The following is a 23,913-nucleotide window of genomic DNA, read 5'->3' as shown; positions in this document are numbered from 1 at the left end:
GAAGATGAGATCGAGGCAGTTGTTAAGTCTAGTATTGTTGGTTACTAGTTGTTCTAGTCCCAGGTTTGTTACAGCATTGTAGAAGGTTGCATGTATGGGTTCAGTTTTACATTCGTTTAGGGTCCAGTTAATACGAGGTAGATTGAAGTCACCAAGAGAGATAAAAGTGTGTGAGCAGGATGTTGCCCATGTTAGTAGTGAATTTAGCTTGTTTCCATGTTCGATGTCATAATCAGGGGCTCTGTTAAGTCCTGAGCATTGGGTGCAAGGAACAGAGACGAGGCATTGAACGGTGACTTCAACTCTTTATTAGTGACTTCAGAACAGAACAAACACTTGGGCAGCAGTAGCTCTTTTATAGAGCTGGCTGCTGTCAAAACAACCAATGATTTGAGTTTACCGCTCTAAGAAACGTCCAATCAGAGTCGACCTGCTGTCAGCCAATCAGATCAGCCAGAAACGACCAATCATGACTCGCTATTCGCGGGCCAATCAGAAGTGCAGGATTACGAGCCTGCTGTTGAAGTAAAACTATTAGGGTTATTAATGAACGCGTTAGCTTAGTTCGTAATAGGCTCTGTAACATAGTAAGAAACGAAATGTGATATTTAAGGACAGTTCACAGACAGTGGTCTCAGGAAGAGCAAGCTCTTGGGTAACTTGGATGTTTTTTAGATGTAACGACTTTTTATAGAAGATAGCAACACCACCTCCTCTACGGATTTCACGATCTGATCGGTAAACATGATAGTCTCTTACTGTGGTACTGGAGTCAGGGAGAGATGCATTGAGCCATGTTTCACAGACAAATATAATGTCGAATTTAGCCATATTTAGTAAGAGGAGAAATTCAGGTATTTTATTCACAAGGCTTCTTGCATTGAGTAGCTTGCATTTAAGGCCTGTTGTAGTTGGAACTGAGGTAGTTAGGGCTGTGCGTGCCTAGTTTTGAGTGATGGTGGGTTGGATGAGGTAGGGTTGAATGTGGAGTTGTGGGTTGTGTGACTAAATAAACGCTATCTATTTAAATTAGGGATATTGCATAATTCCCATTACACACAAATTTCTAGTTTTCACAAAATGCAAAATTTAATGTACTTATAGGAGCCTGATATAAACTGTGATGATGAAAAAATGATGAAAAGTCCATTATGTCTGTGATAAGTATCATCATGGTAGTAGGAAAATGAGGACACGTGTTATTAGATCAAACAAATGATGCAACTTGTCTAATTACATCAAATGTTTGACATTAAAAATTTTATTGACCTTTATTGACCTAAAAGGTTTTATTGATCTTTTATTGACCATGTGATCTTTAATATGAACTTCATCATAATAAAAAAGGAATAACTAGAGTATAAAAAAGGAGAAGACATAAAAAAAGAACTGGAGATGACACATGAAAAGTGCAGGGATTATAACAACAAACTATGTAAGATAGACAGGCCAAAGATTAGCAGAGTGCATCCATAAACATTAAAAATCAGCAGTCAGAAAATATGATGAAAACTCTTTAATCTCACAATACCCTGACAGACTCAACCTAACTGGGAAACTGTGAGCACCCTAGTCCAAAATTAAAAACATTATAGAATTCCTGGATGCTTAACATTCAGATAAATCAGCTGTCAGTAGACACATAGATATAAACCACATTTATAACCATTCAAAAGAGACATTAAAAATGGTAAGAAGGAAACAAAAAGTACAGAACACGTTCTCTCCAACAGTTTGCAGGGATTTACTACTAAGCAAATAAACAGAAAACAATGCCCAAGCCAAGGAACTACCAAGGAGAAAACTATATTCCCACCAACACTGGCTGGGCAAACTACAATACATAAACAGAGACCATACTCCATTGTCACTAGCATTGATCAGGTGTCAGGTAATGAAATATCTGCGAGCAAACAATCAAATTCAGAAAGCACCAAGCACTCCACAGTTCACCTCTGAGTTACATATATTATCTTCTATTGTCTGACATCTTTGCATACTCATATACTGTGCATATTATGATGCATTATCATTTTGATGTCATTATGACTTGTATAAATGTTATTGAATTCTGAATATCAGAGTTCACACATTTGGAAGGCATCCAGGTTGAGAAAGGCTACATACATTATGATACTCATCTAAAAATGTTCTATATAAACTCTGCCTAATAAATGGCATGCTACCACTATGTAGATATAAGTTTGCATTTTACAAACAGAAAAAAAAACTTTATATATATTGAGGGAAATAGTTTTTCAAGAATAGGAGCAATCCTGGGGAGAAATCTGACATCATCAACAACTTAGTAGAATCATTTGAAATGGTTACTGTGTGAAGAATGATTATAGTAATGTCAAACTATCCTTGGTCTATCTTTTTTTGCAAGACTGTCACAGCTTCTCTGCCTCTTTTGATTATGATTGACATTTGAGTGCTTAGCTATCACTTAAATTTTAACCATGCCAACCATAATCAAAAGGGATTACATTACATGAAAGGACTTGAACTCTCTGTAAGTGCTTGAAACTGTATTTATGTCATCATTCTTTTTTGCCTTGAGAAATAATTAGGGTATGAACTTTTAAGTCAAACTCAACCAGCCAAAATACAAATTTCACCCACTATCTAGTGTTCCACTTTGTTGTGAATTGAGGTCAATTGATTTTGGTGAGGCCCAAAAGAGCTTGGTCTTCACCATGTGCTGAATTATCACTTGGAGATACAGATTACATTTTTATCACCTACATACAAAGTTTGTTTTTAAAACATGGGGAAAGTATTCAAACATATAAACCCAATATGAAACTGAATACAATAGCTTAAAGTACAATATATTTCTAGAGTTGACAACAAAGTTTTTTTTCCCCAATCACAGTGGTAATGGATCAGTGTCTTTCAAACAGGAAGGAATTTATTTTATTTGAGCCAAATTTTTGTCAAGAGGTGACACTCTCCATTATACAAAATCTTCACCTTTTCCCCCTATTTTTTTATTTAAGGTTTTTTGAACCTCAATATTCCAGCACAGTCCAGTCTCCAATTTGTAAACTTTGTTATTATTATTCTTTAACAATCTTAAGTCCAGCTTTATTTTATGCCTGTTTATTCCCAAAATATTTTAGTCCAATTTTGTTAAATCTTTAATTCCAGCTTCTTCCTTTCCTGGTTCGAAGCCCCGCTTAGCTGTCAAAAATATTTTCTTTTTTTCTCTCTGTCCCTTTGTAATTTTGCCGCTCACTTTTCTTGTCTTAAAAATTCTATGTTACCGTAATCCTAGGGGTTTAGTTGTATTGCCCAGTTGTCCCAGTTCAGATGTTATCCACCTCTTTCTTCCCTCCTGCACAAAGCTTAATCCAGCTGAGTCTCCTCTTCGGGGTGGCCATTTTAGACCACCGCTGCAGTCGTCTTCGGGAAAAAAAAAACCAAGCCCAAGGGGGGAGATGCGGCTCCCCACAATCAGCTTGCAGCTTCCCCTTACTCCGCTGCCCCTCCAAGGCAGTTTCAGCCCCTAATCATAATAATTGGGGCTCTCCGACGAAAGAGCACGGACGATAGCCGCAGAGAGTTGCGATCTACCGTCCGTCAGCGAGGAGGCTCTAAGGGAAAGCATCCTGTTTTTGAATGAACTTGTGTGGATATAACATTACAGAAATATTGAAACAAAGTAAGAATTCTAGAAAGTGAAAGCAGAACCAGAAAAAAGAAAAAAGCAAGGAAAGACATGTTTGTGGGACTGACTGATGTTTTTGGTATAAACTCTGGACTGGAATAACTGAGAACCTTAGAAAATTGAAAGAAGAAAGAAGGAAAGTAAAAGTGGTTCTTTTGTGGACTTTAACGATCATAAAATACAGGAGCGTGTAATGATGATTTCTCTTCGGGAATTAAAAATGGAACTTAAAAATATGAGAGAATTACTACAGGAAAGAGGCGAATCACTTTGCTCTATCCTAGAAAAAATGGAAATGCGATTGAAGAACAAGAAGAAAGAGCTTCAGAGGAGGAGTCGATTCAAGGAGAAGACATTTTAAATAGACAATTAAAACAAAAAATGCTACAAAGAAGTGGGGAAAGAAGGAAGGTTAAAAAGTTGAGATTTAAGAAGGCAATTAAAAGAGGGAATATTTGTAAAGTCAGGAAAGGCAGAAAGACCCAGCAGAAAAGGGGAAAGGAAGATATTAAGAAAGAGAGGGATATAAACTGGAATGAGAAAAGATATGGGGAAAAGAGGGGGAGGAGAAGTAATAAGAAACAGGCATATGAAATAAATAAATACAGAAATAGTAAAATGTTGAAAAGAAATGTTTTTTTCAGAGATAATGGTTGATGAATTAAAAAGAGGATCCTGCAGGGTGACAAGGGGTAATAAGAATATTTCTGCAATTAAAATTACTTAGAAAATAGGGTAATATAGATACTGATAACTTTTATTAAAAATTAAGGGGGGAAAATATGCTGCAGAATTCAATTGAAAAGATGTAATGATTAATGGTCTATTGGGAATTAAGATGAGGGAATAAAGGTACATTCTAATTATTAAGGTGCCACATTCAAAATAGTAAAAGGGGGGAAACCTATATTTGTTTTGTGTGTGTGTGTGTGTGTGTGAGTGTTATTAATTTAGAATCCATTAAAAAAAGTGTAATGGAAAGGGAATATGACAGACTAAAGAACCAGCTAAATTAATAAGTTAATATAGATTATTAAAAGCAAGGAGAGACATTGGTAACTTTATTATTACTATTATTAGGCAAATACATATTGTTTATTTTTATTTTTAAAATAAATATTAAAGAATTATATTTGAAATAATTGAAATGAAACAAAAAGATACTTCAATTGAGATTAATGAAAGAGGCTAGAATTAATGTGTTTCTTTCTCTCCTTACTGAAAATTTGGAATGGAAAAGGTAATAATAGAATTAAGTATGCATATATGAATGTATAATTGCTGTCATATTTGTATGTAAAGGTGATGACCCGGAAATATGTTGTCCACTAAAAAGAGATTTTTGTTTTCAAACTGAAAAACTGAATAAAATTTGTTGTTTTTTTTTAAAAAAGGAAGGAATTTATTTTAAAGGATGAAAAATCAAATATCTTTTCTTCTGTTCCTCCATATTTCTTGGCCAGTTTTGGAGGACAACTATCTCTGTAGCAACCATTTGCTTCAGAATTCCCACTGGGCCTTTAGGCAAAAGAGGTTGCCTGTTACAGCCCTACTGACATATTTTATGTTTATTTCCACAAGCTGAGATCAGACATTGTAATAAACTCTAGTTATGGTTTTTAAATCAATGGTTGAATTAAGGTTGAAAAAACCACCATAACCCATCTCCTATTTCTATTCATCCACATGGGGAAAAAGAAGAAAAATATGTCAAAAAGTTGATAAGAATGCTCAGGCACAATTTTTTTTTTTGGTGGCTGTGGGTAAAAGAGTGTTAGTGTTGTCTGAAAACAAGCCGTTAACCTTGCCCTTTAAAATGTCTACATAAAATTCTGACAGCTCAACCAAACACTGCCTAAAACCATCCCGAGAGGCTTAGGTCAAGCGAAGAACATGATGGTATTTTATACCATCTCAAATAATTTCTTGGCTCAGAAACAGAGCATAAAAATATTTATGTTAAGGAAAAAATGTGCACAAAAAACAAGTGCAGATTTCTTACAGAAAATAACATGCGATTTTGACAGAAGAAATGAATGAGTGAATGCAAAAGATGCAGACAGAGAGCAGATGTAGACTTGTAAATGTTGTCCCCTCAATAGAGATTCCTTAGGCAATGTGATGACCTTCCCTGCCCACCCACCCTTTTCACAGTTCATTTCTTTCTTATGTTTCCTTAATTGTCCCTCAGAGGTTCTTGACCTGGAATGGTTTTCTTGATCTGTAGATGTTCAGCACTGCTCTTTTTTGAACTATTATATCAAAGTCAGGAAAGCAGGATTATCTGAATCAAACAAAGAGGCTCTAGGCCAATTCTCTGAGTGTATTTGTTATGTCACACTTTTAACAATAATGTAATGTCATTATTTGAAAGCTCTGAAAGTTGCTCATGTTCCTAAAAAGTATTAATTTCTAAAGTCTATTAGCTACTCCATAAGAGCAGCTCTCAGGCACTGTATGATAAAACTCTGCTAAAAATAAATTTTCATTTATGAAACAATTAGATCTGGTTTAAACATGATTGTGATTCTCATGGTTAACTATTATTTTTAAGTTGTTTTCTGCCATGTCACTCAAATGAATCTAAGAGATGTGCAAAAACAATGTAACAATAACACTTCACTAACAGTGAAAAATATATATACTGACCATAAACAAATCTCGCTATTATAAATAACAATACATTGAATAAGCAACATCCATACATAATCTAAATAATACATACTTATTATTCCCTCCTCATTTCTCAGATGCCCATTGAAATAGTAAAGCCTTAGTAAGCTTTCTGAACATTAACTATGAGGAGGCTGTTCTGATTCTGGGAGTAGATGATTCCATAACATGGAAGCTCTATAGAGAAGGTTTCCTTCAAACCCCTTGTACATAGTCTCTTTACCAGCACTTCTTGGGTGAACAAATTCTACATGGAGTAAATAATGTCACATATACTCAAGCAGTGAGCCATATGCAACTTTATCAGTTATTACAATCATACCGAACTGTACACAGAGAGAGTCAGTTTGGTCTAGTGGTTAAGCTAGGCTAGAAACCAAGAGACTGTGAATTCTGGTCTTGCCTTAGGCATGAAAGCTGCTGGGTGACCTTGGACCAGTCACTCTCTCTCAGCCCAAAATGTCAGGCTTGGGCAACAAGCTGATCAGTCCATTCATGTCACAACTAATTAATCAATATTTGGTGGATTGAAAAAATGGGGGTCCTGCAATTGTGGGGAAATGGTAGGAAGAAAAAAAAACCCAGGATTGTACCAAGAACCTACTGGCAGCCACTGCAGTCCCAATAGTGTTGATGTGATATAACAACATTGGAATGTTCCCTTTAGGACACAGGCAGTTGCATGTTGTACAAGCTAACACTTCTGAGTAATCTTCAGGGACTTTTCTGTTCAATGTGAGTTATAGTAGACCAAATAAGAAGTCAGAAGGAATAAATAGATGTGCCTCTTGATCTAGGAATTAGCTTAATTGATGTATGAGTCAAGGCAGGGCACTAGAGCTGTATTCCAAAGTACTAACACTAGACCACCTGAGTTACAGGAGCATATTTCCCATGTTTCAACTTGCCACTTGTTTGCTGAACAACATGAAAGATTGCTAAACCCACAATTTTAAGCATCCATCTATAGTTGACCAATCAAGCTCTACCCCAATTTAAGGGCAACAGTTGGGGGCTGGCAGATGATGCTGAGGAATGCGGGGTGGCAGAACTATGGAATCCACCAATCACTTTTCTTTACTTATCCTGCCTGAAAGTACAGTAGTTAGGCTAGCACTATTCATTGGCCTCGTTATGACAGACTAAACACTTGCAATGGGGATAGTATCACATATCCTGCAAACAGTATATTTTGCCAGCTTCAGGAGTATTGGATAGCACTTCGATATGATAATTAAAGAGAGAAACTGGTTAAAAGGCCATAATGTAGCAGAAGTACAGAAAATGAAGAGCATTTTGATCTATCTTAACTTAGTAAGTACAGGGGAAGTCTAAGAAGGGAGATAGCTGGCATTGACCATAGGCCTTTGAGTAAGTGGAGATTTGTGACCATGATATCAACAATTTCACCGCCGAGGTTTTTCAACCTTCTATATTTTTCACTTTTCAGTTTAATGTCATTTATTCCAGATAAAAGTGAGAAACAGCTTTATTTGAGGCAGCATTATCTAATTCCCTGCATGATAGAAAGATTGGGCCTGTGGCTTTGAAGAGACACTTACCTAACCAGGAGATGTCAATGAAACCTCTCTTTGATCTCAGAACGATTGAGGTGCGACATGAAAACAGATGGCTTTACAAGCAAAGGTAGTTCCACAAAACTCAAGCAGTACAGCTTTGCCTTATCTTTTTCTTAATGATTTTTTTTCCTCACTAAAATTGTACCAATGAAAATTTGCTTCTCAGGTTCAGTGCCATCTAGGAGTTCTCTTAAAGTTGCAAAGGGGAGCTGGGATGGATAGACAATGTGTCAGCCCTAACCCTGAAGCCATTTTTATGCTGAAGCCATTTTGGGAGCATCTTCAGGGTTGCTGCAGCCAGGCCAATTGGAGCTGTGAGAATTAAAGGGGGGAGATGGAGATAAATGGGGATGGAGAGCCAAAACAACATTCTTTCCCATGGGAGCCGAGGATGCCCTATCAGGTGTTGGAGAGGCGTGAACCAAAGCCAGCCAAGATGGTGGCTGCGACCTGGTTGGACCATGTGATGGACTTGTGACCTGAGGGGAAGAACTTTGGGGTTTGATTTGGGTGGGGAAAACTCTGAGTCCTCCAGATTCGGGTTTTCCCCAGATGTGCCAGTATGATATGCCTAATAAATCTATACTTTGAGGAAGATCCTTGCCTTGGAGTTTTGAACCTGGAACCCTGACACTATGCTTGTTAATGGAAGTAAAACAATTGCCTTATCTCTAAGAAAACTTACTTACCTGATATTGTCACTGCAAGCTGACCCAGGCCTAACTCAAACATGCAGAGTATATGCTCAGGAGAGAAGAGATAATGTTTCAGGAAGCAATTAACAGGAGCAGCAGGCACTAGCTACAGATACTGATTCTCATATCCACAGCACTTTAACAGGATGCACAGAAATATAGTATAAATACTGTGAAATACAAAGACCTATCACTTATGGGAAAACCTACATCAACTCTTGGTCATTCCCCCAGTGTTCTCACAATACCATCTGGAAAGCAGCAACTGTTTGATATAAAATGCAATATTGAATATAATACATTGCTGCTGCACTTGTAACTAGAATTAAATATTTCTTCTATCCAATGTCTTGGACAGAAAAGGAACGTACAGTTCTTGAGGTTCGGGGGTTGTTTGGGAGAGTAAAACAGCCACAAGCAAACAACTCAAACAAATACAAAACTCTTGGGGACATATTTCTTTTTTTTTGTTTTAGAACTCTCTCTTCTTTCTCCCCATCTCTCCCCAAAGTACAGAATGAATGTAAATGGAATCAACCATCAGCAAATGCAGTTTGAATTTGCAGCACCTTGGCTTTTGATACCAAAGCTCATGCTAATTATTCCTTTTTTTTTTTTTTTTGCATGTTTGAATCTGCTCCATTTTTAACTGTTTCTGTATCTCTCTTTCTAGGAAAAAAAAATCTGATTGTTCAGCATTTAATATACTAAGAATTAGATACATTGCAGAATCAATTGCCTATGCAAAAAAGTTTACTCCATATTATTTTTTCATTATCAAATGAATCAATCTTTTCCCTAAACAATTACTTTTTAGAGGTACCATGAAGCCCCCTCTACTCATCCTGCCTTGATTTGCTTTTCTAGAGTAAGAAAATGCTCCTCAAAACTTAATTCAACCACCAATGAAACTGTTAATACAATGTGATGTTAGCATCCCTTTTCCATTAATTTGGTTCTCTTAGTGTTCCAGACTAGCAGGCTTGAAGCCTGCAAAGCGGATTGGTCCGCTAACAGCGGTTCGTGATTGGTTGCTCCGGACTGATCCGATTGGCTGGTAAACGGGCTGCCGTGATTGGACTAAACAAGCGCGGCAAGCTTAAACCTCTGTCATTGGCCGTAGAGCCTCAGCCAGCTCTATAAAAGGGGCTGCTGCGGCTAGGGCAATTTGCTCAGATCTGAAGTCACTAATAAAGAGCTGTAGTTACTTTCTGAGCCTGTCTCCGTTCTTGGACCCATCCTTCCAGACACAACACTGGCGACGAGGATGGGATCCGGAGACAGCAGAGCTGAATGAGCACTACCTATGATCAACAAGAGCACGTGGCTGACAGCGCGCAGACATCGGCGGAATGGCCAGCAGTGTTGTACCACCCGCCCCATTCGATCCAGCCAGCGAAGACTGGGACTCATATATGGACAGGTTTCAGATGTTCCTGGAGTCCAACAATCTGAAGGACGCCACGCCCAGCAAAAAACGAGCAGTTGTCCTGACGCATTGCGGACCAGCCATTTTTAAAATGGCCAAAGCGCTGGCAAAACCGGCTGAAGTTAAATCGATGGACTGGGATACCCTTGCTCCCATCCTTCGCAACCACTACGCACCAGCAGTACCAACTCTCATCCGAAGGCACGAGTTTTATCAGAGGGACCAACGCGAAGGTGAGAGCATCGGGGATTTTGTAGCTGACCTAAGGAATTTAGGCGGGTTGTGTGGCTTCGCTAATCTCGAAGAAGCCATGAGGGATCGAGTTGTCCTGGGACTAAGAGACCCCACAGTCCAAAGTAAAATCATGGCAAAAGGAGACATCACCCTCGCAGACTCTATAGCTGACGCCACCGCAGCTGAAGCCACTCGCAAATCAGCAGCTCAGATGCGCCGGGCCAATGGGGCAAACCGCCAGCCCACCAACAAAACAGCTATGCCAACAGAGAAATACACATCAGCCACCCACCATGAAGACATCGAGTCCTCATCAGATAATGACGAAGAAGAAATCCACAGACTCCGGTCAGAACGCGAACAACGAGACCAGCGGAGTCGTAAATCGAACTTCCAATGTGCCGGATGTGGTGGAAACCACCCACGATCTGAATGCAGATTCCTAGACGCCATCTGTCGTTTCTGTGATAAAAGAGGGCATATTGCTAAGGTATGCCGGAATAAAAGAGGGACCAGTCCCAAACGGAAGGAAAACAACCTCCAACAAGCAGATGGAAAACCCGCCGCTAATCGTGACTGCCCAAACAACCAGTGGAACCAATACAACAGAACCCGGAAGTTTACCGGCACCCCCCGACGAGAAGAAGCACATCAAACTATCACCATTGGCCACGCCTCATCCCTAGACGCTAGGAAAATCCTAGTAGAGGTCAACATTGAAAATCGACCATGCATCATGGAAGTGGACTCCGGGTCTTCCATATCCATGGTATCCTGGAAAACCCTGAAGCAGCTGATTCCCAACATCCGCCACCAGGACCTCAGCACTCAGAGACTTATATTAAAAGACTACCAGGGCAACCGGATTCCGGTCGCTGGTTCCAGTCATTTCCAGGTATCCTTCAAGAAACACACCGCAATACTACCTCTCACCATCGTGGACAGAGACTGACCTAGCCTAATGGGTCTACAGTGGACCCATGGTCCAACATCTCCTTCACTCACTTGGGGGTGGCAGAATATTTGCAAAGCTTGACCTGGCCCAAGCTTATCAACAGCTGCCAGTGGATGCTGAAACCGCCGAAGCCCAAACCATAGTCACGCACAGAGACGCGTTCAAGTGTAACAGACTCCAGTTTGGAGTAAGCGTAGCACCAGGCATTTTTCAAAGTCTGATGGAAAGGTTGTTGCAGGGCATAAAAGGGGTCGTGCCCTACTTCGACGACGTATTAATAGCCGCCCCCACAAGAAGTCAGCTAGAAAAAAGACTGAGAACAGTCCTACAAAAATTCCAAGATGCTGGTCTCAAAGTAAAGAAAGAAAAATGCCAGTTATGCACTGAAAGGGTTGAATTCCTTGGCTACCTCCTTGACAAACAAGGAATTCACCCTACGGAAAAAAAATTGGCTGCAATCAAAAATGCCCCGAGACCACAGAACAAAACAGACCTTCAAGCCTTCCTGGGTCTCATTAACTTTTATAACATTTTCCTACCCCAGAAGGCGACTGTTGCTGAACCCCTTCATAGACTCCTCGACAAAAAGGCTTCCTGGATTTGGGGGCGACGGGAAGAACATGCCTTTCAATGTGTAAAGGACCTTTTAACTTCGGATGCAGTGCTCATCCAATACAATGAAACACTTCCACTAACTGTGACGTGTGACGCCTCACCATTTGGAGTAGGAGCCATCTTGAGCCACGTCTTGCCAAACGGTACAGAGGCACCTATTGCATTTTTTTCAAGAACACTGTCAAAAACAGAAAGAAATTATAGTCATCTAGACAAGGAAGCCCTCGCTATCGTGTCTGCAATCAAAAGGTTCCACGAGTATGTGTATGGAAGATCCTTCTCCATCATCACAGATCATAAACCATTACTTGGCATCCTGGCAGGCGATAAACCTACTCCACATATTTTATCCCTCAGAATGACACGATGGTCAGAGTTCTTAGCCGCCTACGACTACCAATTAAAGCACCGGCCGGGGAAAACCATTCCCCACGCAGACGCTTTGAGCCGCTCTCCATTGCCAGAACTCCAAGATGACCCGGCTCCCACACTATCAATACTACAGATTGAAACTCTTCCCTCACCTCCACTCACAGCGCAAGACTCTTAAGATTTGGGAGCTCCAGTTGTATACATAGGATAAAATTGAATTAATGGAAACAAAAATAAACTGGACTCTTTTCCTGTTTAACAGGTTTTTCGTACTTGTGGCTATGTCACAACTGGAATCTAGAGAAAGACTATTAAGTATCTTGAAATGTGGCCAATGGAAAATTACTTAAAAGTCTACCAAACCACTATTTCTGTTTCTTTACTATTTGTTCCTTTTCATAAATATCTGAGAGCTCATTCACACAAGACATGTGCAGAAGCAACACCTTCATGCACATAAGAAGATATTCACCCTGAACATGCAACTGCTTGCAGAAGACATTTGTCATTTGAGCAATGTCAAGGTGGAGCTTAACCAGTGCACTCACATGGCAAGCACTTCACTTTTCTAATGCTTAGCTAGGCTATTATCCACATCAGAGCAGTCACTCATTCTAGTTTTCAAGGGGACAAACATTATGTGAAAACTAGGCATACGCAGTCACAGCCATTGAGTCATGGAACTTGCCATCAGATCAGTAGGTATATGGTTCATGCGACTTTGTTTAGACAAAGGCTGCCCTGCATGGATCATTCCTGGAGGCCTCATTTCTAACTTCCCACACTCAAACCCACACTGAACATAATCTCAATCTAAATAATAACATATATAAAATACCTGTATAAGACATATTTGGTAACTGCAACAACAACCAAGCATGTATCTGTATGATATACAAAATTCTCTATCCTAATATCATGGTTACGGAGAATTTCAATTGTATATATAATAACTGCACCATACACTTATATATACTGTGTAAATAAAATTCTGTGCCAATGTAACTCAAATTCCTGAGTAACAAAAGCTTTATCCTGCAATCTAAACAAATCTTGAAACTATGCACAGATTTGTTTGTTTTGAATATTTGTTTTTCCTCTACATGTTTCCTCTCAGGACAAAGAACTATGCAAGGTTTTGAAGTTGCTCTTTCACTGCTGGACATCCTATCTAATCTTCTCAACTCTGGTTTCAAAATAGTAATAATCAGAATCTGGACTCTTGTGAATTTTTCTTGTCTGTAGGTTATCTTATTTAGAAAGAAATACTCTGTAATAACGATGCCTGCTTTTTTTCACCCTTGCACCTAAACTAGTTCCACTATATGCACTTATGCAGAGTTGTATAATGTATAGAGTTGCTACTGTTCTGTATTCAGTACAGTAATAAATAGAAACCAATGCTTATAACAACCATTAATATCCTGTATTTCTTTTCAATGGCCAGTATTACTTGTGGTAATTTGATGAATATGAAAGCACAGGCCTAAGAGTTTTACACTCTTACAGTTATGTTAAGACTAAAAGTTTGTGCGTTAATCATTTTTAAAATCCATACTTTTACTGTGGTAAGTAAATAGATAAAGGTAAGAAATTGAATTAGAGCTCTCTTCTTATAAGCATAAATCCACAGACATTCGGATTGAGCTACAGTATAGTAATCCATCCTCCAGTTCTCAAATGTCTGAACTATGGGGTAATCCGCACAGGGTCCTCTGATATGGGAAAAACTGTGGGGTCGCCCTGGTATGCATTTAAAGTTTGGAGTTTAGTGACAAGGACACAATGGCCTATAGCAATCTTTCTCAACCTCGGCCACTTGAGGCTACATGAACTTCAACTCCCAAAATCTGGGAATTGACGTCCACACATCTTCAAGTGGCCAAGGTTGAGAAACATTGATACAACCGCCATCTTTGTAAAAGTTTATTTTGTGGATATTAAGAGATAACTGCCTATGTTCCAAAGACAAAATGTACCGATGAAAAACAGAGGAATCCCATTTCTAAATAGCAACAGTAGTCATCTTATTTTAAAATTTCTTTAATGCTTTGGAGCTGGATCACAGGGTCCTTACATAACTTGTCATGTGCTATTTATATGATCTTCCTGTGTTTTCTTTTTAAATTTTAATTTGACATCAATCCCTTCTTTTTCTTTTGTGATATTTTGTTTTATGCAGACAGGTTTGATTTCCTTTTTCCCACCAAAGCTCTAAATCCCGCTATTCCTATAGTATACATTGATAACAACAAGAAGGACAAAAGAACCACCAGATTCAGGTTGATTTTTGCCTAAGTATAATAGTATCAGTATAAAACTATTTTTAAAAAATCAATGGATGTTTCTTGGCAATAGAAGTGGTTTTGCCAATGCCATTTTCAGTAATGTTTTATCAGTTGCTGGGTCGAACCTATGGCCTGGAATTCTTGGGGGACATTCAAGTCCTAGCCAGATGCAACCCAATTTTCTATGTTCATACAACACCAGCCAAGTGATGCAACCATCTGCTGATTGACACCAAGTATGGAAGAAAGCTGAATTCTGTAGTTAAGGTAAATTAATGCAACTACATTAACTTTACTATCTGTTTCATTCCTCAAAATTCCACACACACCCTTTTTCACGTTCTCTAAGTTAAATCACCATGTGGGTGCTGAGATACATTTGACTTACTGCATTGGATGTTATCTACAGGTTTATGTATTAAATCAAAGTTTTTTCTGATATCTTTTAACTTCTAGCATGAATATCTTGATGGCATTCATAAATGCTAGGAAGGAAGGAAGGAAGGAAGGAAGGAAGGAAGGAAGGAAGGAAGGAAGGAAGGAAGGAAGGAAAGTTTTGTTCTGACATTTGTAACATAAGGAGAATCAACATTTTAAGTATAATAGTTACAAACATTCTCCTCTTTCCACTTTTTTTTAAAAAAATATTATTATTCAAACTTAATTAACAGTAAAGGACAATTCAAACTGAAAAAAGAATAAAAGGAATAAACCGTGCAGGAAAAGAAAAAAATAGAAAAAGAAAAACACCTTAAAAATTGATTTCCAACCCTCATCAAAAGTATAAATAATTTCACTATGTAATGGAATGTGTGAATGACTTTAGGGGATAAGGGAAAGAAATGCTGCCTAGGAAACAATCAGGCAAGCAAGGAGGAAACCTCCAATGACTTAACAGTCAGAAAAAGCAGCTTAGGAAAGACCCCCCCCATCCTAGTTGAACAGATGGTTAAAAGTGAGGATGGAAAGTTTGTCTCTTCAGACTTGCAAGATTCCTTTAATGAAGCCTTACAAATGCACATTAGAAATCTACATATATAGATTTGGCTCATCCAGTTGTATCTTCCATCTGGTTTACCTGGGAGGACTGACACACCATCTCATATTTCTTCTTAATTGGCAGATATAAAACTCTTCATCCCCAACATTTAACTATAGGCAAATCTAATACATAATGTCTTCTCTCCCATCCAGATGACAGCAAAAAGTCCAGAGTCATAAAATAATACTAATAAACAACACATCATTCCACATCTCAACTCTTAACTGTAAGCAAATCTACAATTAAAAGGCAAAAACGATGTCCTAGTACTAGTATCCTAGTACGAATAAAGGATGAAATTTAACATAGCAAAGAGGGGCAATTATTCCTCTACGGAAAACAAGCTCATAAAAATCTCTTACCTTAAGTGAAAGGACAATTACAAACAACACCAATTTAAAAGCTATACAATCAGTATACATACAGTAACTGTAGGGGAAAAGTCTTAAGTTCACTATGTTAACTGTAAGCAAATCCAATACACAACTTTTTTTCTATTCTAGAGGTCAGCACATCCAAAGAGAACTACCTAAGACAACAATTTTCCCATTTTAATCCTGGTCAAACAAATTGAATTTGTGTTCCTTTTTATGTATAACAATCTTTCTCTTTAATCCATTCAGGTGATTATTGACCTTGCTTGAATTTCTTCAAAACTTTAAATAGCTTCCTTTGCAAGAAGATATTATTCCAAATGCTCTCTGGGATTGTCATTTTTATTTCTTTCTTAATTTTTAAAGTCCCATCCAATGATTTTTTAATCTAATGACAAATTCTTGTTGTCAGATAGACTTTGTTGCATATCTTGCTTTTCTGGGGAGAGTCTGTTTCTAAGAAGATGCAACACAGCTGACTATATTGATTCATTTCTCAAGAATGCCTTTGAAAATCGTTAGAAGTTGCTTATCCTGTCATGTCTTCAATATCTAAATAATTTATATCCCATGAAGACCCATTTATTCTTTAAAATTATTTTCAAAGTCTTAACAGTCAAAATAAAAGAGTCCAATGCTTTCTGAGTTCTGAGCATGTTTAAAACTTTCTATGGCCAAACACTTGTCTTGCTTTTTCTTGTTTATAATAAATTCCAAAAGAAACCATTTCATTTTCTTACATTAAGGATTGAAAGAAATACCCAATATTTCCAGCCTTGTCATTTTGAAGTTGTCTAACTTCTTTAAAGCAATTAATGGGTGAATTTAGTTGTCATGTGGAAGGCTCTGATTGTATGGCAAATTCCCACATCTTCTGGTTCTCCCCTTCTCTAAAGCCTGACGTCTTATAGTCTCCTTGTAAGAAGCGATTGTTTGGAGCACAACACTGGTAATTTCACTTCCTCTATTTGTTGGAGGGTTGAAGGAGCCAATCTACTCCTCAGTTCCATGTTTTACATGGGGCTATTTTACATGGAGCTATCTTCAATCTGCCATTCTTTCCTGGAAGTCCTCTACTTTCAACTATAAAAGTGCTGAAGAGTATGAATTAGAGCATACATTCAAGTTTCCAAATTTTGCTTTATGGATTTTACAAATAGGGAGGGAAAGACAGTACTAAATTCTTTCTCTGGTTTTTTTTTTTTTTTCATATTCTAATTATTCCTTCATTTCCTGCTGATTTTATTGTTTCAGAAGACTTTCTCTCAGAGATCCAAGCCTAGTATTTTTTCATCACATGAACAAGAAATTGGCTTCAATACTTGGTTTTCTGAATGAAAGTTTATACCCAAGAGTACAAATCTGTAATTTCTATGTAGCAGCTTTCATTCCTGCCAAGACTAAAACAATTAGTTTAAAAAAGGATCATTCCTTTCCTTACTGAGTGTTGCTTCTTTCTGCTTTCCACATTTAACATATTAATATTTTAAAAAGACAAAATGAAGCCTGGGAAAATTGCAAGGAAATTGAAGATTCAGCACTTCTGACCCATTTACATCAACTAGGCAGCCACTAGGCAGGCACAGATTTCATAGGCAAACTTCTGTGGCCACTGAAACAATGAAATAGCATCCTTAAGAGAAAGTGGGGGAGAGAGTTTACAACCAACAAAGAAATAACGAAGCTCAGAGAGCACCAAGAGCAACACAGTTCAACCTTGAGCTATATGTTTTCTTCTATTGAAATGGCAGTTTGCTTAAAATTGTATGATTTCGGAGATTAGCTGAGTTTTAATTATCATGGAGATCAGGGTTCCAAAATGCCAAATTAACAAATAATGTGCAGTTGAATTCTAAGTATGTTTGTTGGAAAGTAAAGTTAATGAGTCTTATTCTCCAGTTAAAAGCATTTGGGTTAACAATCTCTTTTTAACTTTTTTTTTCTCACAATAAAAAGGTTAATATCATAATGTCACATACACATAACAAATTTGTTCAGCAGAAACAAAACGTTAGAATGCCTACAAAATAAAGTGTTCCTTAAAATATTCACACTGTTCTCTCCTCATTTTATAAATAACAGCTTCAGTAACAAATCAAATAGCAAGAAAAAATTGCTAAAATGAGAATTTTTTTGAAAAAAAAAAAAAACTCTACCCAAAGTCATTTACAATCTTACAATGCAAACTGCTGAAGCTCCAGTATTTGGAGTATTTGTTGGCTATTGTAAAACACACAATATTGTAACAATTCTGTCTTTTAAAGCCTACACATACAATATTAAGGGCTTATGTTGGATTGTTTTTAAAGTTATAAACTGTTCTGGGAGGCTCCTTACCTGAAAACTGGAGAAAAGTATAATATATAAAATAATAATTTGCTTCTTTTTAAATACCTCACAGCCATGTTTTCCACTCTTCCAACCCTTTCCCCTCTCTTACTTATCCAACCCATTGTATTTAAATGGAATCTCTCCTGGTGAGGATCAGAATAAAGCCGACAATAGTAAACAAAGCTGAGTAGAGTTTCTATTTGATACTCCCTCTTGTACACCTTCCCCTGGGTGGCTGTCACCCTCCCGATACTTAACAAAGCTTTTCTTCTCATCCACCAGATGCCACTATCTTTCTGTTGATATTGTAACAACCTTTCCTGAATCCAAGTCATTTAACCAAAGTTTTGCTCTCCCCCCCACCCCAACTCTATTCAGACCCTCATGCCAGAAGATCCCACAGCAGATTTCTCTACCTCCGGCAATAATTCCGATTAGACTCTTCCAATGAATTCTTCCCTGCAATCTGTTACTGTCTCAGAAATAGCTAAAACACTCCCCATCAAGGCTTACCTATGGCTTGACAATTTCCCCCCTCCCTGTTCTGAATTGCCAAGTACAAGTTAGCGTTGCTTTCCTCTCTTGATAACTCAAGACTCAGCATATCCTCCCTCCCCTTCAGGAAACATTTTACATCCCATTGCAATGTGTACCAGCTAACCTCTCAGTCAGTTATCTCTATTGCCTGGATACCTTTTCTTTTCTTCTTTTCTTACAAATTTCAAGGTAAGATGAAATAAAGTCACCAGACAGAAACTCCGCATCCAAAAGGATAAACCTGTCCCTACACAGCCAGTTGTCTTACCTAGCATAGTGACAGAGAGCACCAGCTGAAAGTGGAAAATCAGATGTAGGAAGCAATCCATGACTTTGCTCTCTGCTTCGCTTGTGCATCAACCCTTCTTTTTAAGGGTCTACAAAAGCTCTGATGTTAACACTTCGACTCTGGCTGGCTTATAGAATTCTACCTCCTGCTTTGGCAGACTCTCATGGGTCCTAATGCCCTCATGGTTTCATTACCCTACACTTCTTTCAGCAAGTGAAGATGAAGGCTGTTGAAAATGATTACTCCACTCTGCCCCATTGGAATAGACATACATGTAAGCATTAGTATTCACCTGGATTGGTGATTTTGACAAGTTTGCAGCTAATTTTATCTGTAACTACCCAGATAAATGCCTCAGGTTGGTTACAATAAGGTGCAAATTGAAATAAAATAAATTCATCTTACCTTGTTCCCCATAACAGTATAAATACAGTAAGGAAATTAGCTATTTTTGAAATACTAAGACAGATGAAGGTTTTAATGACTATATTTCCTGCCAATGCACATTTTTATAACTTACTGTTTTCCTCATATAAAAGGGATGTTTCTGAATACATATGGTGCTATTACTATGTCACAGAAACAGATGGAAGGTTTGAATAATGTCATATGTTATATACTGTATATTTGATTTTTACCTTTGGAAAACCAAGGGAAGGTTTAAATTTCTATCTCCTTCCAGAAAAGGATATTTCATACCTTTATTTTCTAATACTTATAGGTCAACAGTTATAGGTATGTCTGCATTGGGATTTAGCCTCTGAAAACACCACTAAACTTTTTACTACATAGTACATAGACACGCCCCTCCCCTTGACCCAGTTTGAATTGGCTGTATAGATTAATCCCAGAAATTCAACCAGTCTTTACAATGTTCTCCAGTGGAAGAGGAAAAAGGAAATTCAAGTATTTGCGGAAGAGTTCATTTGGAAGAAACAGGCGAGCAATACTCCAAAATATCTGTAATACTCTAAGATTATATTAGACAGCACAATTCTAGAGCAGCCCAATGCATTATAATCATAATGACCTGTCTGTGGCCTCTAAATTACTCACTTCTTCGTTCTAACCTGGTCAAAGCGATAATCCTCCTTATTCTAGCAAATAGAGTGGTCAATGTCTGGAATACTCTACCCGACTCTGTAGTTTCTTCCCCAAACCCCAAAAACTTTAACCTTAGACTGTCTACTATTGACCTCACCCCTTTCCTAAGAGGTCTGTAGGGGGCGTGCATAAGCGCACCAACGTGCCTACCGTCCCTGTCCTATTGTTTCTCTTATTCTTCTTTTATTTTTCTTATATGTACCCATTTCATGTATTCACAACTATGTATACACTTATACTTATTATCTTGTAAACAATTGGCAAATCAAATAAATAAATAAATCAAAGAAGACTTGTCTGTAACCGGTGTAACTTTGTTGTTTATCTACTTACGATTTATATTGACTGTTTCCTAGTACTATTTGATTGCTTATTTATTTATTTTGTCAAGCGATTGTTAGATAACAGATATAAGTATAAACATGGTTATGAATACATGAAATGCATACAAATAAGAAAAAAAGAAACAATAGGACAGGGACAGTAGGGATGTTGGTGCGTTTATGCACGCCCCCTACAGACCAGGAAAGGGGTGAGGTCAATAATAGACAGTCTAAGGTTAAAGTTTTTGGGGTTTGGAGAAGAAACCACAGAGTCAGGTAGAGTATTCCAGACATTGACCACTCTGTTGCTGAAGTCGTATTTCCTGCAATCAAGTTTGGTGCGGTTTACTTTGTGTTTGTATCTATTGTGTGCTCTTGTATTGTTGTGGTTGAAGCTGAAGTATTCATTGACAGGTAGGACATTGCAATAGATAATTTTATGTACTATACTTAGATTGAACCAAAGGCGGCGTAGTTCTAGGTTGTCTAGGTCTAAAATTTCAAGTCTGGTGGCATAAGGCATTCTGCTACAAGTAGAGGAGTGGAGAACTCTTCTTATGAAATATTTCGGGATTTTCACAATTGTATTAATATCAGATATGTAATATGGGTTCCTGACTGATGAGCTGTATTCAAATATTAGTCTAGCAAATGTTTTGTATGCTCTAGTTAGTAGAGTGATGTTACCAGAGAAAAAGCTACGCAGGATTAGGTTAACAACTCTTAATGCCTTTTTGGCTATGTAGTTACTGTGGGCTCTAGCATTTAGATCATTTGTATTTTATTTTCTGATTTTTTTGCCAATATGTAAGACAGAGCATTTATTTGTTGAGATTTGAAGTTGCCATTTGTTTGACCATTCTGACAGATAGTCAAGGTATTTTTGGAGGGTATCAGTATTGTCTGTGGTGTTGAATAGTTTTACATCATCGGCGAAGAGAATGCAGTTGCTCTTAATATGATCACAGAGGTCATTTATGTAGAGGAGGGGTTCCCAACCTGGGGTGCTCGCACCCCCTGAGGGTGTGAGACAATATTCCAGGGGATGCGAGAAAAGTCCACGTAATTTTTATTTATTTATATTTATTTATTATGCAATGGATTAACTTTGTTTTCATTTTAGAGTTAAGTATCATTATTTAGTGGCTGTCACATACATAGCTGAAAAGATTCAATCCTACCATATATTTAACACGTTCAGTAGTTCCTAAAGTCTAAATTTCAGGGGGTGCAAGGTTCGAGTGAAATTTCTTTAGGGGTGCGGGGCGAAAAAAAGGTTGGGAACCACTGATGTAGAGTATGAAGAGAGTTTGTCCTAGAACACTGCCTTGGGAGACACCTCTATTGACAGGTACAGAATTTGATAGGACTCTCCCAATTTTGACCATTTGTTGACTGTTTGACAGGAATGCTTCTATCCACTTATGCAGGTGTCTAGAGATACTGTAAGATTTTAATTTTAGGAGTAGTTTGCCGTGTACCACTGAATCAAAGGCTTTACAGAAGTCTATGTAAATTGTGTCTATTGCTTTGCCCTGATCAAGTTGTGTAGTCCATATTTTTTTACAGTGTAAGAGTTGCAGATTGCAGGATAGTTTTTTTCTGAAACCAAATTGTTTATTAGAGGGTAGGTTGTTTGTCTCTAAGTGGAGGATAATGGATTGGTTAATAATTGATTCCATGACTTTACAGGTGATGCAGCATAAAGAGATTGGTCTGTAATTTTCAACTAGGCTGGGGTGTCCCTTTTTGAAGATGGGGATGACCGTGACTAGTGACCATAGGTTTGGCAAGGAGCTGGTCCTGAAAGAATTTTCAAAGATTATGCTTAGAGGTTCGGCTATGGAATTGGATAGATTTTTTAAGAAGTAGGCACATATTTCATCCGGTCCAATAGATAGAGATGGTTTTAGATTGCGTAGTGCTTTTTCAACATTGTCTACTGTAAAATTGATATGTATTAGATCATTGTAGTTGTCTGTTGTTCGACTAGGAAATACTGGACATGATCCATTGCTGTTTACAAATACTGAGCCAAAGAATGTGTTAAAGAGGTTGGCTTTAATAGTGTCGATGTTGCAGTCTTTACCATTAGGTCCTTTCAGGGGTGGGATGGACCTTGAGTCTTTTAGTTTGTTGTTTACAAAATTGTAGAAAGCACAGGTGGAATTGGTGCATAGGTTTTCCTCTTGTTTAATGTGACAATTGGTGCATTCAGTCTTTATCTGGTGGCATAAATTTTTGTATCGGCTTTTGTAGTTGGCAACATGACCAGATTTGTTTTTCTGCCAAAGTGATCTCTTTTTGAATTGAAGCTTCCTTATTGTTATGGGTAATCTGTTTTTTCTGGTTTTGGGAGTTGTTATTGGTACATATAGTTTGATGACTCTTTTGACTTCAAGTAAAAATATGTTGTAATGGTCTTCAACAGTATTGGATCCAGTGAATAGAATGTGCCAATCAAGAGATGAGAGATCATTGTCTATAAGATCATAGTTGCCTTTTTTGAAGTTATAATTGGGGATCCTGTCGTTATGTTGATTTTTGTGAGGATGTATGTTGAGACAAAAGTCAATCATGTTGTGGTCACTGTTGGCAAATAGTTCATTAATATGTAGTCCGTAAATTGAACTCAAACTGTTGCAGAAGATGAGATTGAGGCAGTTGTAAGTCTCGTATTGTTGGCTACTATTTGTTCCAGTCCCAGATTTGTTACAGCATTGTAGAAGGTTGCATATATGGGTTCGGTTGTACATTCGTTTAGGGTCCAGTTAATACGAGGTAGATTGAAGTCACCAAGAAAGATAAAAGTGTGTGGAAAGGAGGTTGCCATTGTTAGTAGTGAATTTAATTTGTTTACATGTTCAATGTCATAATCAGGGGCTCTGTAACATAGTAAGAATCGAAATGTGATATTTAAGGACAATTCACAGATGATAGTCTCTGGAAGAGCAATCTCCTGGGTAATTTGGATGTTTTTTAGATGTAGGGACTTTTTATAGAAGATAGCAACACCACTTCCTCTACGGATTTCACGATCTGATCGGTAAACATGATAGTCTCTTACTGTGGTAATGGAGTCAGGGAGGGATGCATTGAGCCATGTTTCACAGACAAATATGATGTCAAATTTAGCTGTATTTAGTAAGAGGAGAAATTCAGGTATTTTATTTACAAGGCTTCTTGCATTGAGTAGTTTGCATTTAAGGCCAGTTGTAGTTGGAATTGAGGTAATTAGGGGCATGTGTGCCTAGTTTTGGGTGATGGTGGATTGGTTGAAGTAGGGTTGGATGCTGAGTTGTGGGTTGTGTGATTTACTTTTGATACAATCAGCACAGTAGTCAATGTATAGGTCCTTCTCTGCATTGTCTAGACGTTTTTTGAGTTCTGTGCGGAGTT

General features: G+C 37.9%; 1 protein-coding gene across 2 annotated transcripts in view; it reads right to left on the bottom strand.

Annotated features, from left to right (window-relative positions):
• Positions 1-19,183, bottom strand: part of LTK (leukocyte receptor tyrosine kinase) — a 127,974-nt gene extending 108,791 nt beyond the window's left edge. For both annotated transcript variants that reach the window (XM_087951680.1, XM_087951681.1), the window contains exon 1: positions 19,067-19,183. In XM_087951680.1, coding sequence (XP_087807806.1) covers positions 19,067-19,127 — 61 coding nt within the window. In that variant the 5' untranslated portion in view covers positions 19,128-19,183. The remainder of the gene's footprint in view (positions 1-19,066) is intronic.
• Between the last annotated feature and the right edge of the window lie 4,730 nt (positions 19,184-23,913).

This window comes from Notechis scutatus, chromosome 1 (genome assembly GCF_049901735.1).
Source record: "Notechis scutatus isolate UNSWTSFEM ecotype Mainland chromosome 1, rNotScu1.2, whole genome shotgun sequence".
Taxonomy (NCBI): Eukaryota; Metazoa; Chordata; class Lepidosauria; order Squamata; family Elapidae; genus Notechis; species Notechis scutatus.
The sequence above is the reverse complement of the archived record's forward strand: the minus strand, read 5'-3'. Positions and strand labels throughout refer to the sequence as shown.